This window comes from Culex pipiens, chromosome 1, assembly GCF_016801865.2.
Source record: "Culex pipiens pallens isolate TS chromosome 1, TS_CPP_V2, whole genome shotgun sequence".
Taxonomy (NCBI): domain Eukaryota; kingdom Metazoa; phylum Arthropoda; class Insecta; order Diptera; family Culicidae; genus Culex; species Culex pipiens.
Window position 1 is genome coordinate 124,076,592 of NC_068937.1, and position 18,710 is coordinate 124,095,301.

Below are 18,710 nucleotides of genomic sequence, written 5' to 3' on the forward strand. Positions count from 1 at the left end.
TTTTTTGAATATTTTTGCGTAAAGTTCAAGACTAACATTTCAAAAGGGCCAAACATTCAATATTACGCCCTTTTAAAATGTTAGTCTTGGTTTAAAAATTTTGAAAATATTTTTTTCGAAAAGATCGGAAAATTTCACGAATGTTTCATATTTTAACATTGAAAATCGGACCATTAGTTGCTGAGATATCGACATTAGAAAATGGTGTGTTGTTTGGGTGGGACTTAGAAAACATCAATTTTCCTGTTTTTAAACCTTTGCATGGCAATATCTCAACAACTAAGGGTCGTATCAACAAAGTTCAAAAATGCAAAATATAGAGAATTTTCTCAGCTCTTCAAAAATATGTTTTTAAAGGTGGGCAAACATGTGCACTAATTTAAAAAATGAAAAACTGCGACTATTTTCAAAAAAGTCACCTAAAAATGGATTTGATTTGAAAACGGTGCACTTTATCAAAATTTCACTTAAGTAATTTTTGATTGCAAATTTGATTTTACATCGAAAAATGAAGTTAAAAAATTTTTGCGACCAAAATTCCGATTTTTTGAAAAAATCAGTATTGATTCATAAATTCATAACTCGCCCAAAGATTTTTGCACAACCTGGAAATTTCTGAAAAGTTGGCATTTGATGTTCTCTAAAACATATCACAAAATAAATAAAAATAAAAATAGTGTTTTTTTGTAAATCAAGTTTTAGTGACAAAAAGTTAAATGAAAAATCACCAAAATTATTTTTACCGTGTATCACTTTTTTCCAGTGTAGTCCATATCCATACCTACAACTTTGCCGAAGACACCAAATCGATCAAAAAATTCCTTCAAAAGATACAGATTTTTGAATTTTCATACATCATTTTTGTGTGGCCAGCTGCCAAATTTGTATGGAAAATTATATGGACAAACTAATGATGCAAAATGGCTTCTTTGGGCATACCGAAGGCACCAAAAAAGTTTCAGACCGATTTCGTAGAGAATTGCTCTTCTTCAAAATGTGACAGGTCATTTTTCGACGTGTGACGTTACACACTTGCAAGTGTAGTAGTGAATCTTTTAAGCTATTCAGAAGTATAGACCAAAACTTTGCCAACGAGTTATGTTTTTTTTAATTGTGATTTTTGTTAAAAATTAAATCTTGTACTTAAATTTTTTGACCTACTTTTTTATGTAAAATTGAATTTGCAATCGAAAAGTACTTGACAATTTTTTTGATTAACTGCACCGTTTTCAAAGTATAGCCATTCAAATTAAATTTTATCAGCAAAAAAATCAGTTTTTTTTATTTTTTTAAATAGTCCATTGTCAATTCCTGAAAAATATAAAGTTCAGAAAATTTCCTAACAGTTCGTCTAAGAATCATTGAAGATTGGACCACTGGTTGCTGATATACAGCGGATAAAAGTAAAAGAAAAAATAAAATTGTCTTACCCAAACAACCCTCCATTTTCTAATATAAAATATGAAACATTCGTGAAATTTCCGATCTTTTCGTAAACAATATTTTTTTTTATTTTTTTTGAATCAAGAATAACATTTCAAAAATGCGTAATATTGGATGTTTGGCCCTTCTGAAATGTTAGTCTTTACTAAATTGTTTTCAAAATATTGTTTTTGAAAAGATCGTTAAATTTCACGAATGCTTCATATTTATTTTTTCATTATTTAATAATGAAGAACTTTTCGAATACATCTTAAAATTGAGTTAAATAACTAAAGATATGGCATGTATTGTCATATAAATCCTATCCAAAAATAAGAATTTTTAAAAAATGATATTTTGCGTAATTTATGTGACTTTATTTAAAAATGGGTAATTTTTTAGGGTGTAGTTATTTTTGCTGAAAAGTTCTAAGCAACACCTCAAATTTTGCCGAATACACAAAATCGATAAAAAAAATCGTTTTCAAGATTTAGATTTTTGAATATTTTAATAACCTACTTGTATGGACGGTTGCCTGCGCTTTCAATCATACCACCCTCCCTTGCACTCTAACGAAATAAGTAGCTGATCATAATTTATGATGATATTTAAACAAGGTTAACGATAGCTTTTCAAATTATTCACAATTTTCAAGATTCCTAATGGCAATTGCAGTATACAAAAGAGAACAAAAGTTATAATTAAAAGCAAAAAAAAACAAAATGTCAAAAATGGAATAAACACTTAGGCCGTTGCAAATATTTTTTGAAGTTTATGTCGCTCGGCACTGACCGAAATCGAGGGGGGGGGGGGGTTCGGAAATAAATGAATTAACAACAATAACAAAAATAGATATTGACAGCATAGTCATCACTACGACAAGCATACTATTTGCCATCTTGAATGAAGTCGTTCAAGTTGACAATTTCATTTTCTGCAGCCTGGACAATTCCCTCGGTATGTCGAGCTTCTTTTTGCCTTTGTTGTATAGGATTTCTATTTCAATTCAATTCCATATACCGGTAGCCTGACCCGACGACCTCAATGCTCACTGAAGAGTGAGTTTGCTGCTAGACTTTTCAATTGGATAACTTCAAGACTCCATCCCAGCATCATCCAGCAGCATCGTCGCAGAGAAATCAACTGACCAATTTAAACGAGAAATACTCGTCGATCCGGCATTGCTTGATTGGACCTTCATATAATAGTCCACTTCTCGAGACGGCACCCATTCATTTGTCAAACGATTCACCGGCATTTCAGATACTATGCTAATTCTCAAGCCCACCCTAGGAGAGACGTCCAGTTGCTGGTCCTGATTGACTCGGAAATGTTGGACATTTGCCAGTCTCAGGACGAAAGTAATTAATTTAAATATTTCATCAAGGATATTCAAATTTTTGGAATGGTTCCAACGTCCTGAAAGTCATTCCTCTGGGAATTATTTTTTTGTGGACGAAAAGCGACTGTAACTATTGGTTGGATTGGTTCTAATCAACCTACTAGGTGGATTCGGAATGGTCCCCCCTCAGATTTCTCCGAACGCCTGAAAGCAATGCAAATCGGACTTCATTTCTCATCCTTTGTCGGCGTGGAGCATGACTCGGAAATTCTCGGACTTTTTTTCCGGACGCAGCCAGCAACGCGCCAAAGTGATTGAAGGATTCGTGACGTATACAACAATAGGAATCGGGCGTCGTCGGAGGGCTTCTTTGCTGGCCGCACTTTTCCGGGCTTTTCTTGGGGTGTTTTTCTGTTGTTGTTTGAATTTCTTGCTTTACAAACTGGCAAACGGGTTTTCTTTCTGTTGTTGCCGGAAGCAATGACTCGATCGATGGCGGGGGATGAAAATGCTCATCAATCTTGTATTTCGGTTGTGCAATTTGTTTGGGGGGTAGGGCTGTGGTGGTGGTGAGAGTTTGAGGGTGATTGAAGAAAGTAATGGTGAATCTCAAAAGGAAAGAAGTGATTCAATCACGAATTACTTTGGAAGAACTGGTTGAAGGAAGGTGATCTAATTTTATTTGTGTATGTGTATGTTACGCAACACGCATTTTCAAAGATTATGTCAGTAAACGCTAGTCAAGGTAGAATAGGTCCAATAAACATAATTGAATTTTAGTGAATTTATTGCGAAAGAATAAAGTTGTAAATTTCGAGTATAAATGCTATGAAATCATTCTAAGAAACCAAGCGCCTCCATTGAATTTCCCTTTCTAGGAATTAAACCATGGAGGCGCCTGATTTCTTAGCACGATATTATTTGTACCCGAAATTTACAACTTTGTTCTTTCGCATAAAATTCTCTAGAATTTAATTCTGTCGATTTTAGCGTGTTCAGGGAGCCCAAATCTAGCATACCTTGACAAAATTGAAGCGTTTACTGACATTAACCTTTTAAAAAATCTCGTGTTGGGAAATAATTAGACCCGTTTTTTTTTGGTTTGGCCAACAGGGTAACCTACGCCGTGTTAGGGTGGTCCAAAAAATTGTCATTTTCGTCGATTTTCACAAAATCATAACTCCTCGCCATTTTAACTTAAAAAAAGTCTTATGAATACTTCAAATGCCATTTTGCTATACCTGAACATATTTTTAACGGATTTCTCGGACAATTTGACATAACACATCCAAAAATGGGCGAGGTTCATTAACAGGAAAATGACGAAATCGGGAAAAAATAACTTTTTTCACTTAAACTGCGATAACTTTAAAATTTCAGCGATGTCCTATACACGTTTGGGTACCAAAATTTTCGTAATTGAATGGCGCAAATTTTGGTACCGTAAAACGGGGTGACTTTGATAGCCGGGGTGACTTTGATAGGTTTGCGATTTGTCCGCAAAATGAAGAGTACAATTAAAATACGTACGGAATGGTTTAGAATAAAACTGACCGTCGTAGAGAAGTGTTCAAAGCACCTCAAAAAGAACTTTTTATAAAATTTTGAAAAGTTTAAAAAGTTAGTTAACTATAGTTAAGATAATGTTGATGAAAGTCATTATTAAAAACTTCTCAAAGTGTCATGATTTTCTCAATGAACATGATTTTGAATCGGAAAACGGAATGCATTTTCGGATTCTTTGGACAATTTTCCACTAGGAGAACGTTAAATAAATTTGTAAATCATAAATAATATGTGTTTTTGAAACACAATTAAAAAAAATCTCCAAATTTATAGGCAATTTCAGTTGAACAAATTTCATGTAAAATGTGAAAACTTGTGATTCGTGCTTCGAATTCAGTATAAAATGCAATATAAATCGATTATTTTAAAAACAAAACTGGTTTAACAAATTTCAGGCAAAATTCCGACTTTTTAACAATTTTACCTAAAATTTATGTGTATTTTGTTAAAAAGCTCATAAACTTAGTTAACTAAATGTAAACATTGATTTTTTTCTTAAAAACTATATCAGCTACTTTAGTGATGGTACATTAAACGTACAAATATAGTTTGAACATCTTAAATATGATTTTAACAAGAAAAACTATGACTATCAAAGTCACCCCGGAATTAAAACAAAGAATTTTAACGTAACTATTTTTCTAAACACTATTGAAAAAACTTTTTTTCCAAAATAGTGCATAGACTTTGTGTGGCCTATCCCAGTACATGTTTTTAAAACAAAAATATTGAGAAAAACCTTACCCGTTGGAAAATATTCCAAAAACAAATTGAAATCCTATCAAAGTCACCCCGGTTTACGGTTCCCAAATAAGCATAGTTGATTTTTTCCCGATTTCGTAAAGTTCCTGTTTTTGCGCGCAGCGCGTCGAAAAACCCAGATTTTATTTTCTAAAAATCATATCTCGCCCATGAACCTCGCCCATTTTTTTTTGTCAAATTGTCCGAGAAATCCTTTAAAAATATTTTAAAATACGGGTCTAATTATTTCGGCTAGGGAACCCCCAGAAAATTTTTGAGCCGAATAATTTGCACTGATAGCCCCTGTTTGCAAATGCATTTTCATCACCATTCAATTCAGTTCAATAAATATTTTTCATTCAAATTCTACCCCGTTCTAGATAACCCATTTAATAAAAAAAAAGCTCAAAATATAGCTTTCAATATTTAGGTAAAATTTAGAGAATTCATTTTTTTTATGATTTGAAAAACGTTATCCTTTTTAGAAAATTCCAGATATGTTTGAAATATCTGCTTACATTCTCAACCACCCTTGCCAGAATAGTTTTTTTTTCTGCTGAATAATGATTCGATTCCGATTCCGGAATCACAAACGACGCCGGTTAGGTAAGACTGATGGCCTGCCAGAGATCCTTTGCTCAGATTCCTCCCAGTGTCGAAACGGGCTCGAACGAAACCCAAAAATATCACCCGGAAAGCAAATCCTCCTCGCAAAAGCTACACCAAAATGAATGTAATCATCCCAAAATAGTCGAGGAGGAAAGAAAAAAAAACGAAGAATCCTTAAAAAAGCACGTCTCATGCGATTTTTCGTTCTGCTGATTTGTGCTTCCGAAAAATTGGGCCTCTCCCAATTCGTTGGAGGAGGACTTTAGAGGTCGATAATGAATCATTGGCAGGCAGGCTGGCTGGCAGTGATGAACGAGATCCGATGAAGCCTGCTCAACTGTGAGTATTGTAGGGATTGCCGTCTTTTGTGTCAGTTTTCTAATTTCATTCAAATTCATGACGTTTCGGAATCAATTGTTTGGGGATGATTTGGAGCTTTGGAAATTGATTCTAATTTGTTTTTTTTTTCTTTTGCCAAAGATGCGAAGCCATATCACAACGATGCTGACTGACAGCATGAATAGATGAATGGAGCTATGTTCTAGATTTGACAGGATATTTCGAGCTGAACGATGAGTGATTGAAAGGGATTTGTGCTGTATTCATGGCTGGGATTACGTTGCTCATATTAGTGAATTTGATTGGACTTCAGCAAGCTCTTTTTAAAAGTCATCTTTGATGAAATTATGCATTCCCGGTAAAGTTAATTAGCAAACGCCCACAGATATGCACTACACTCACCGTACGGAGGCACCAGCGCCGCCCCCACGCGCACTTTGTCGATCACGAACGGCGGATCGCTGCGGCCCTTCCCGTTGACCGCGTACACCAGCAGCTGGTAGTCCCGGCCGGGCTCGAGGCTGTGCAGTTTGAACTGTGGCAGCAGCTCCTGGATCCGGAACAGGGGCGCCAGGGTGGCCTATGGTGAGAGGAAAAATGAGAAAAGATAGCGTGGGATTAAGGTATGGTTGGAGTTCTTGTTTTCACGGACTTGTACCAAAATAAACAGATATTGAGTATTGAGCTTTTCTAGTACCGACGTAACAATTAAAGTACCTCCTGCAATCTACAATAAGTTGTTACTAATTATGGGGTAAGTACGTGTTTAGTTAAAGAATGTGAGTTCCTGCAGTTGCTGGTGCTGTCAATGTGCTGTCAAATACCGTAAACCGGGATGACTTTGATAGGATTTCAATTTGTTTTTGTAATATTTTCCAACAGGTATGGTTTTTCTCAAGATTATTATTTTTAAAACATGTACTGGGGTAGGTCACAGAAAGTCCCTGCACTATTTTGTAAAAAAAGTTTTTTCAATAGTGTTTAGAAAAATAGTTACGAAAAAATTTTTTAGATTAAATTCCGGGGTGACTTTGATAGTCATTATTTTTCTTGTTAAAATCATATTTAAGATGTTCAAACTCTATTTGTACGTTGAATGTACCATCGCAAAAGTAGCTGAAATAGTTTTTGAGAAAAAAATCAATGTTTATATTTAATTAACTAAGTTTATAAGCTTTTTAACAAAATACATATAAATTTTAGGTAAAATTGTTAAATAGTCGAAATTTTGCCTGACAATTGTTAAAACTAGTTTTGTTTATAAAATTATCGATTTATATGGCATTTTATACTGAATTCGAAGCACGAATCACAAGTTTTCACATTTTACATGAAATTTGTTCAACTGAAATTGCCTATAAATTTGGAGATTTTTTTTTAATTGTGTTTCTAAAATACATATTATTTATTATTTACAAACTTACTTAACCTTCTCCTAGTGGAAAATTGTCCAAAGAATCCGAAAATGTATTCCGTTTTCCGATTGAAAATCATGTTCCTTGAGAAAATCATGACACTTTGAGAAGTTTAAAATAATGACTTTCATCAACATTTTCTTAACTATAGTTAACTAAGTTTTTAAACTTTTCAAAATTTTATGAAAAGTTCTTTTTGAGGTACTTAAAACACTTTTCTACCACGGTCAGTATGATTCTAAACAATTCCGTACGTATTTTAATTGTACTCTTCATTTTGCGGAAAAATCGCAAACCTATCAAAGTCACCCCGGCTATCAAAGTCACCCCGTTTTACGATATGTTTTTTTCTCGAAAATGCTGTCAATTTTATGATTGCTGCCAACAGTCAAACACTTAAACGTTATCAGTCTTTAAAAAATATCTCTTTATTCCAACTTACAATGCCTTAAGCAAGCTTGAATAAAGAATACTGAAGATGACCTGGAAGTTTGATTCAAAGAATTTCCACTGGTTCTATATTTTACGTGGACATGCGTCCCACCGAAAATTGGCTTCCAGCTCAACTTGATACTCAAGCCCATCTTCAACGAGGTCTGTGGCAGTGCACTCCAAGTCAAGTGAACAAAATGTAATGAATACAAGAAAGTGCACTCGCTGCAAATTTGCAACGCTCAAGTGCTTGCCTTCTTCGGTAGATCAAAGTAATGTGCATACCGGCAAACGAAGTGGAACGAAACTTCCAATAGCCATCAATTAGCCGGAAGCGAAGAATATTGAAAGTGCAATTGAGTGACTGAAAATAAGAATGTGGCAGGACTTCCTCACAGAGATGGTTCATCCTTTCAACAAAGAGTATCAAGAGAGTTCTACGTGGTTGAAATGGAAGTAGTTGATGAGGTTCTAAATAATTTCAATACTCGGTTCAAATACTTCCAAGAGTAAAGAAAAATATGTGTGAACGTGAATTACCACTACACAAGACATAACTTAAATACAAAGTTAGTAGAAGAAACTGTATAAGTAGAAAAGGTCCAACGTTTCTTCAGCGAATGCTGTCAGTTGCTAACCCCAAGTTCGCAACTCTCAAAACACCACCGAAGCAAACAAATCCCAGCCACAACAGTCTGCGCTTTAAGCCACCCAGATCCACTCTCTTCCGGCACTTCCTCCAAATGAAGATTGCCAGACGTGGCAAATGCGCCATGCCAGCGATTAAGGTCTGAGCCCGTGTTCTCCACGTGTGTCACCTTCCTCGGCGCCAAGAACCGTCGAGTAGATTTTGATGAAGGACCCCCACAGCTCCCACAGGCTTATTTGCATGCATGTTTCAGGCACGTGTGTTTACTCGTGCATCACCGTCGTCGTCGTTGTCGTCGTCCGCCCCTGAAGCTATACTCTGCCGTGGCGTGGCGTGACACCACGTGTGACAATTGCACAAACACAGAGCCGTCCTTCCGGAGCGGAGCGTGGTTTGTGGCCTGGAGTGGAGGTGATTGAGTGGGCACTTGTTTATGGTGGAGCCAGATGGCGCCGCGGTATCTTCAAAATGGCGCACAAAACAAACACAACGCGTTCGAATCGTAGCGGAATAAATTGCTGCTGCCGTCGGTTGCCTACCCACCAGGGGGCCAAGGACGATGTTCTCGCGCGTAATTTGATCACCATTACGCGAAAACAGCAACTGCTCTGTCCGGTCGCGGATTTCGAATCGAGTTACTCTGGCTCGATTGACTTGCTACGAATGCTGTGTGTGTAAATTTAGCCTCAGCTGGCGATTGCAAACTCATTTCTCCCAAAAGGGCGCACTTATAATGATTGGTTTTCACGATGTAATGGGATTTGGTGGCTTGCAGTGCTGGACGACGGTGGGCTTTTGGCACTGACAGCATTCAAATTAATGTCTTACTAGAGGCAGGAACAACAATGTACCCCGAACGATTACACAACTGTTATAAACCATGTCAGTGCAATTAGTATTCAGTTTTTCCCGCAACATCTTTTTGCATTTATTATTTTTCTTGATTATTAAAAATTCTCCCATTTTTCGTTATTCGACTGTAAAAAAATTTGGAACATGTCATTTTAAGGGAAATTTTATGTTCTTTTCGAATCTACATTGACCCAGAAGGGTCATTTTTTCATTTAGAACAAACATTTTCATTTTAAAACTTCGTTTTATTTTCCAAACTTGCAGGGTTATTTTTTAGAGCGAATAATGGTCTACAATGTTGTAGAAGAGCAGTTCTCTAGGATTTCGGTCATTCGATTTTTTTTTTGTATTTTTTAATCCGACTGAAACTTTTTTGGTGCCTTCGGTATGCCCAAAGAAGCCATTTTACATCATTAATTTGTCCATATAATTTTCCATACAAATTTGGCAGCTGTCCATACAAAAATGATGTATGAAAATTCAAAAATCTGTATCTTTTGAAGGAATTTTTTGATCGATTTGGTGTCTTGGGCAAAGTTGTAGGTATGGATACGGACTACACTGGAAAAAAATGATACACGGTAAAAAAAAATTGTTGATTTTTTTATTCAACTTTTTTTTCACTAAAACTTGATTTACAAAAAAACACTATTTTTAATTTTTTTTTTAATTTTTGATATGTTTTAGAAGACATAAAATGCCAACTTTTCAGAAATTTCCAGGTTGTGCAAAAAATCATTGACCGAGTTAAGAATTTTTTAATCAATACTGATTTTTTCAAAAAATCGAAATTCTGGTCGCAAAAATTGTTCAACTTCATTTTTTGATTTAAAATTGAATTTGCAATCAAAAAGTACTTTAGTGAAATTTTGATAAAGTGCACCGTTTTCAAGTTAAAGCCATTTTCATGTAACTTTTTTCAAAATAGTCGCAGTTTTTCATTTTTAAAAATTAGTGCACATGTTTGCCCACTTTTGAAAAAAATATTTTTGAAAAGCTGAGAAAATTCTCTATATTTTGCTTCTTCGGACTTTGTTGATACGACCTTTAGTTGCTGAGATATTGCAATGCAAAGGTTTAAAAACAGGAAAATTGATGTTTACTAAGTCTCACACAAACAGCCCACCATTTTTCAATGTCGATATCTCAGCAACTAATGGTCCGATTTTCAATGTTAAAATATGAAACATATGTGAAATTTTCCGATCTTTTCGAAAACAATATTTTCAAAATTTTGAAATCAAGACTAACATTTAAAAAGGGCGTAATTTTGAATGTTTGGCCCTTTTGAAATGTTAGTCTTGATTTGAAAATTTTGAAAATATTGTTTTCGAAAAGATCGGAAAATTTTAAGAATGTTTCATATTTTATCATTGAAAATCGGACCATTAGTTGCTGAGATATCGACATTAGAAAATGGTGGGCTGTTTGGGTGAGACTTAGAAAACATAAATTTTCCTGTTTTTAATCCTTTGCATTGCAATATCTCAGCAACTAAAGGTCGTATCAACAAAGTCCGAAGAAGCAAAATATAGAGAATTTTCTCAGCTTTCCAAAAATATTTTTTTCAAAGGTGGGCAAACATGAGCACTTATTTTTAAAAATGAAAAACTGCGACTATTTTGAAAAAAGTTACATAAAAATGGCTTTAACTTGAAAACGGTGCACTTTATCAAAATTTCACTAAAGTACTTTTTGATTGCAAATTCAATTTTAAACCGAAAAATGACGTTAAAAAATTTTTGCGACCAAAATTTCGATTTTTTGAAAAAATTAGTATTGATTAAAAAATTTATAACTCGGTCAATGATTTTTGCACAACCTGGAAATTTCTGAAAAGTTGGCATTTTATGTCCTCTAAAACATATAAAAAAAAATTAAAAATAGTGTTTTTTTGTAAATCAAGTTTTAGTAATAAAAAGTTAATTAAAAAAATCACCAAATTTTTTTTACCGTGTATCATTTTTTTTCAGTGTAGTCCGTATCCATACCTACAACTTTGCCCAAGACACCAAATCGATCAAAAAATTCCTTCAAAAGATACAGATTTTTGAATTTTCATAGATCATTTTTGTATGGACAGCTGCCAAATTTGTATGGAAAATTATATGGACAAACTAATGATGCAAAATGGCTTCTTTGGGCATACCGAAAGCACCAAAAAAGTTTCAGTCGGATTAAAAAATACAAAAAATAAAATTGAAGAAAAAAGACCGATTTCGTAGAGAATTGCTCAGAACAGACAATTCCAAAAAAAAAATGATATAGAAACACAAGGGGTTTGCTTATAAACATTGCGAGTTATCACGATTTTACAAAAAAAAAGTTTTGAAAAAGTTACTTTTTGTGTTTCTCTTTGTTTCGTTGTCCGTGTCTGTCGCGGATGACGATGAACGGCCATGATCGACGACTGCCAACTTTTTCAAAACTTTTTTTTCGTAAAATCGCGATAACTTGTGATGTTTATATGCAAACATCTTATGTATATATATCAAAAAAATTGTAATTGTCTGCTCTATAATTTTGTAGAACATTATTACACTCTAAAAAATAACCCTGCAAAGTAAGAAAAACACGAAATTTTAAAATGAAAAATTTTGTTCTAAATGAAAAAATGACCCTTTTGGGTCAATGTAGATTCGAAAAGTACATTAAATTTCCCATAAAATGACGTGTTCCAAATTTTTTACAGTGGTTTTTTTAGTGTTTTTTTCGATGAAAAATACGTTTTTTTGGAATTCTGAGTATGCCATCAAATCGGACGTCGAATTTTACATAAAAGTCCCTTTGACACCAAATTTCTATCTCATCACCGTTCCAGGCTGCAAATTATTGAAAAACACCTCTTTTTTCGCATGTTTAAAAATGGAAGGGGTCGTACCGCCCCTCCGTCACGAGATATCAACAAACGGACCTCGGATTCGTGATCAGGGACAAAAGTTACCAAGTAAGTTTCACGCAAATCGAAGAGGGGTCGGGGCAACTGCTGTGTGAGTTGGCGGAGAATTACCCATAGGTGCTACGTTTTTCGACGCTGTCAGTGCTGTCAATTTGGCGAATTTCAAAATCAACACTGCTCGGAACGGGAAAGCTTCAAACTCTTAAAAAAAAAGAAACTCCCACCATCTTTCCCACCTACCTGGTCGTTCATGGTGGAAATCTCGTTGTCGAGCATCTCGGTCGGTGGGCTGCGCGTGTAGTCCAGGGAGGAGGCCGCTCCGTACAGCAGCGGGGGCGGCGCACCGCCCACCACCTCCAGCAGGAAGCTCTGGACGAGGCCACCGTCGCTGCCGGGCTGGCAGACCACCTCGAGGACGGTGTCGTTGCGGAGCTCGCAATTACGCGGTGGGTCGGGAATTTCTGCCGGAGAAGAAATCGAACCGAAAGGGAATCGTTTTAGGCATGTGTTGGGGAAGGAGGTGGTTTTTGGAATTTGAATTTTTAATTAAAACCAGTTCAGGTGGTGAGGTGTAATGGCGAAATGAACTTCCTGGATTGGAAGGTGGAACGTGTGCGGTGGGTGGATCAAAGATTTTAGAGTAATTTTTTGAAACGTTTGTGAGTTTTCTTTAACGGACGTCAAAGATAAGTTAGTCTCAAGTGTTCTAATAACTGGTTCCTGTTAGTCAATACTGTCAATCTGTCTGTGAATGTCAAAAATGAGAAAACATCTTCGGTCCACCAAACCGCACACCGTTTCCCAACAATCAGAGCTTTCTCCGCGCGTACTTACTCGCCGGCAGGATGTGAATCAGGCAGGGCTGCGTCTGCCGGCCGACGGCGTTGATGGCCCAGCAGGCCAGCGTGACCAGCTCGGCGTCGGACTGGGGCAGGTATGTCATGGTGCTGACCAGCCCGTGTGAGCTAACGCGGGAGTTCAGCACCGGCGACACGTTCCGGGTGTTGTTGTACGTCCAGCTGAACCGTACACCGTCCGGTGGGTCCGCCTCGACCTCGCAGCGGACGTGCATCGAGTGCATGTTGAGCGACCCGACCGAAGTCTGCTCCGTGCCGGGCTTGCACCGGGGTGCATCTGCAAACGAGAAAGAAGAAAGGAGAGACGCCAACCAGGACCAAATTAGTGCATAATAGGTATTCCCAGGGAGTATCGCCGAACTGTTGTGCTATTGCCTTTCCCATTCCTACGATATGACTTGCAAATTAAGTGAGTTCCAGGGAACGACCGACCCACCCACACACAACGCTGTCTACTCCGAGATTGGAATTGCTCATTCCGGATCATCAACTGGCCGGGACCAAACGAGTGCAATTTTGAGGTTAGGCTATATCGTTTCGGAATCGTATCGACTAGGAACTGCAAATGGACGGTCGTTTGGCTTCACGAATAATTTGCAGTGCAATCGGAGGTTGTTTTCCATTTTACAAGCTGAATGGGCTTACGAAGAGATCCTGATTTGGATTGATAGTTAAGATATTTATGCGTGGAAAAAAGTTTTTTTAAGCTATAACGGTTATTCAAGTCATCCCGAGCAGACGAAAATAACTTTTTAATAACATTTTTTGTTATTTGAAAATACTAGGCCAATAACATTTTATTTTATTTATAACAGGATTTGTTATTCGTCGTTATTGTTTTTTTTTTTGTTATTGGATTGTTATTGAAATAACAACGTAATAACATTTTTAGTTATTCTTCGAACAAATCTCTGTTTTTATTTTTTGTTATTTTAACAACTAATCCTATCATCCTAATAACAGTTGGAGTTATTCTTCCATAACAAAAAATGTTATTCCCGAGTTGTATTGGCTTTCAATCAATATCAGACCAATAACAAATTTTGTTATGATAACATAAACCGTTATTTAACTCTTATGCAAAAATGGATTTCGCAAGAATATTCAATAACACTTTTTGTTATTTTAACAGTATTTGTTATTGAAATGGCATGAATTTTGTTATTACCGTCTGCCCGGGATTATTAGTTACCGTAAAACGGGGTGACTTTGATAGCCGGGGGTGACTTTGATAGGTTTGCGATTTTTCCGCAAAATGAAGAGTTCAATTAAAATAGGTAAAGAATGGTTCAGAAACATACTGACCGTGGTAGAGAAGTGTTCAAAGTACCTCAAGAAGAACTTTTCATAAAATTTTGAAAAGTTTAAAAAGTTAGTTAACTATAGTTATGAAAATGTTGATGAAAGTCATTATTTTAAACTTCTCAAAGTGTCATGATTTTCTCAATGAACATGATTTTTAATCGGAAAACGGAATGCATTTTCGGATTCTTTGGACATTTTTCTACTAGGAGAAGGTTAAATAAGTTTGTAAATAATTAATAATATGTGTTTTTGAAACACAATTAAAAAATATCTCCAAATTTATAGGCAATTTCAGTTGAACAAATTTCATGTAAAATGTGAAAACTTGTGATTCGTGCTTTGAATTCAGTATAAAATGCAATATAAATCGATAATTTTATAAACAAAACTAGTTTTAACAAATTTCAGGCAAAATTCAATTTTTTAACAATTTTAGCTAAAATTTATATGTATTTTGTTAGAAAGCTTATATACTTAGTTAACTAAATATAAACATTGATTTTTTTTCTTAAAACTAAAACACTACTTTAGTGATGGTACATTTAACGTACAAATAAAGTTTGATCATCTTAAATATGATTTTAACAAGAAAAACTATGACTATCAAAGTCACCCCGGAATTAAAACTAAGAATTTTTAACGTAACTATTTTTCCAAACACTATTGAAAAAACTTTTTTTCCAAAATAGTGCATGGACTTTGTGTGGCCTACCCCAGTACATGTTTTAAAAATAATAATCTTGAGAAAAACCATACCTGTTGGAAAATATTCTAAAAACAAATTGAAATCCTATCAAAGTCACCCCGGTTTACGGTATTTAATTATAAAAAAAACAGTCAAAATATGGAACCGAAAAAAATATAATATTTTTTGGAAACTTTTCTAAATAAACAGTATTTTTTTCAGTCTTTTTAAGTTTTATTAAAAATCTCAACAATCATTTTATTTCAAGTTTTTGTTCCCCTTCCTTCAAAATTTTCTTAAAATTCTCAGTAGGAATTTATGTTTTCAAAATTCATTGATATTTTGCCAAAATTTAGACAGTAACACAACCGCATTTAGTATAATTTTTTGCTCTCAAATTCGAAATACCGGATAAAGAATCGTAAGAAAAATTCAACGTCTATTTTAGGTACACAGCAAAAAAAAACGGTTTAATTTTGGAAGGTTGAATACTTTGTTTTCAATTTATTTAGAAATTCTTCCTAAAAAACGTGTAAAAATCTGATGAAAATTCACCACGAACTGATGAAAATTGCAGTTTCTAATATAATATTACACTTTTTTTATGCATAATCTGGTGTGATAAGTATTACCATCATTTTTTTCTGTGTTTGTTTGCCAAATCTTAAATAAAAAAAATCTGGAAAAATATGGGAAAAAAGAGTATTATTTGTTTCAATTTCTGCATATTTTTGAAATGATTCCCATTTCTTGGATTATTTGTTTCAAGCATGAACAAATTAAAAAAATAATAATAAATTTTTCAAAGAATAATTTTATTTTCAGCACAAAGTTATTTATTATTTCTTTAAAAAACAGATCTGTCATGATTCATACTCTACGATTTTTCTAGTACTGTATGCTTAAAATGAATTTAGGACTTGCTTTTGCAAACTGAATGAGATTGAGAATAAAAACAAGTTTTGTTGTTGTTGTTGTTAATTTTTGTATTTTTCAGATTAAAGAAGCATTAAAAATCAATTGGAATTTTTATATTGAACATAAAGCGACATGAATATTTAAAGGAGATTTCATTCTGAGGATAATGAGTAGATATTTTTTTTTTCAATCATACAAAAACCACGAAAAGCTTTGAAAATTTAGATTGATTAAGAGAAATAAAAGTGGATAAAATATTTATCAATAAATGACATCATTACAATTTTAAAAACTTTATAATTTGAACAACACATTTGAAATTTTATCAAAAGAACAAACAGTATCACAAAAGACGAATCAATTGAAAAAATAAAATTAGTTTTTGCATGATAAGCATTAGGCAATTTATTATACATGTTACCTATACATTTAAAAAAATGAAGCTTGAAATAAAAAAAATATGCATAAACTTGGCTTCAAAACAAAAAAACGAAGTTGACTTTATATCTGTCGGCCACCATTGCTAGTACCAATCACTAGTGTCTTCCTTTTAACTACAAGGACTTCGCCGCCCTGGGCTCCTAAGTGTTTGAGTACGGCACGGAGCGACGGCACCCGGTACCCATATTTACACTTATAATTTTTAGAGCGCCCACCGCGGGATTCGAACCAGCAACCTCTGGATTGTGAGTACAATGCGCGGTCAGATTGATCCACACGGGCGCGACACTTGGCTTCAAATTGGTGCAAAAAATCATTGTCAATCTAAAACAACACAGTTATGATCGAGCAGCAAAGCACACATTCTAAGAATGCTATGTATAGCATTCTCCATAATATAATACTTCATCTTCTTCGGTATAGTATTGCCTCTGAGCATTCTTTTGTAAAAGGTAAGTAATTAGATGTTTTTCTGCCTGCAAGTCATACGTTTGTTTGTGCAGTTATATTTCTTAAGAAACAGCTTCATCAGAAATTACTGGCACGAGTTGTTTCATCCAGGAGAATGGAACCGTAATTCATGTTCATTCTCAGAAAACGTGGTACCTATTTATACCAAAAAGTCTTCAGTTACGTAAAACGTTCTTGCAAATCAGTTCACGTAAGGCCCGTTTTTTTTTCCAGACACTTGGTCGTGTTCAATTTGAGTTGCCCAAATTTGGAATTCAATTGAAATGAACCTTCTGGCGTATTCTGCTTCGCCTTCGAGCGGCAATCAATTTAAGCAATCTTATTAATTTAATACCCATCGAAGGAAGGCATCGAAATGACCTTTTTTTGCCCTCCTCAAATTTTCGCTCCAAGTAAATTTTCCTAACCGTCCCTTCTCTGTATCTAGTGCAGATGGTGTGTAGCCTATTGTTTTGCAGAGCTTTTCATTTGTTTTTTTTTTTTCTGTTGGTTTGCTGCCATTTCCAATCAACGAATTTTCCATTGAAATGGGGATGGCGAGGGGGAGGGGGGACCGCCACCTGGGCTCCAATTGTTGTTGAAGACTGAGAAAATGAGAATTTTCTCCGCTCATTTACATGTACTTAGGAGCGAAATGCTTTTTCAATTTTCGGAATAACAGCACGCCGAGCGATGTGCTTTTGACGTACAAATTTTTTGCTCCATCTTCTTGCAAAATGAATCTAATTGGAGAGAACATTTTCATAATTGATTTGTGTCATACGAGGATATTGAGAGACGGACGGATTTTGCATGATTTGAAATTCAATACTTCTCAGATGTGACATAACAATTATTGCTCTGTTATTTTTTTCAATTTTAAAAGACTCCAGGCTGAGCCAAGTTCTGCAACTGAGTACTAGACACGATTGTAATTTCTGTATGCCTTCTGGGGAAAATCAAACACTTTGAACACCCTTTGAGTGAAAGTACCATGTGTGGCTAAATTACGAATTGCTAGTAGAACATCAAAGCCTTACAACCTTAATTTCCTGTCCCCGCAGCAACGTTCAACAATCGTCATCGAAACAACAGAAGCAATTCTGGAAATTAAAAGGCTCCTCCCACTGTCAGAAACACAAATCGAGCAACGACAATTCAGTTCTCCGTGGTATGGGGTGATGTCAGGGAAGCAGTTCTCTAGGTTTCAGAATTAAACGCAGAACGTTCTGGATAGAACTGTGTAAACAATCTAATCAGGTAATAAATTTTATCAAAATCAAATATTTCAGCAGTACATTGTTAACTTTACTGGAATCAAAAAAATCTTATGACATAATTTACCATATGATTTTTTTTCAAACTTCGAAATAAAAATATTATTTTTGTACAATTCATTAATTTTTAATAAAAAATTGTTTTCATATTTGAAAGTAGAAAAAACAACAAGCAAAATATGTTACCGAATTTAAAGAATTCTAGTAAAACATAAATCTTGCAATTAATTTTTAACCCTCCTTAAAAATGCAAGAACAAACCATCTGTGAAGCAAAATGTTTTCTTTTTCATTTTTATCCAAAGTCCATGAGTCAAATAAAAATTACACTTGCGAACACGCAGAGAATCGCTCCGGAACAGACCAACAACCTGGTGGCTGGAAGGCATGAAAATTGCATCTGTCACAAGATTACACCTCGAACCCTGGTGGAACAGTGTTTACTCGGGGATTTCGTCGGCAAACCAATTCGTTATCTGTCCTCTCCGGACACCCCAGGAATGCCGGCAAAC

At 35.1% G+C, this 18,710-nt stretch overlaps 1 protein-coding gene across 5 annotated transcripts in view; it reads right to left on the reverse strand.

Moving 5' to 3' along the window:
* Window positions 1–18,710, reverse strand: part of LOC120414274 (hemicentin-1) — a 332,674-nt gene that overhangs the window by 31,460 nt on the left and 282,504 nt on the right. For all 5 annotated transcript variants that reach the window (XM_052709655.1, XM_052709619.1, XM_039575396.2 and 2 more), the window contains 3 exons: window positions 13,101–13,400; window positions 12,507–12,727; window positions 6,422–6,599 (listed from right to left, as the gene is read on the reverse strand). In XM_052709655.1, the coding sequence (XP_052565615.1) occupies window positions 6,422–6,599; window positions 12,507–12,727; window positions 13,101–13,400 (699 nt within the window). The remainder of the gene's footprint in view (window positions 1–6,421; window positions 6,600–12,506; window positions 12,728–13,100; window positions 13,401–18,710) is intronic.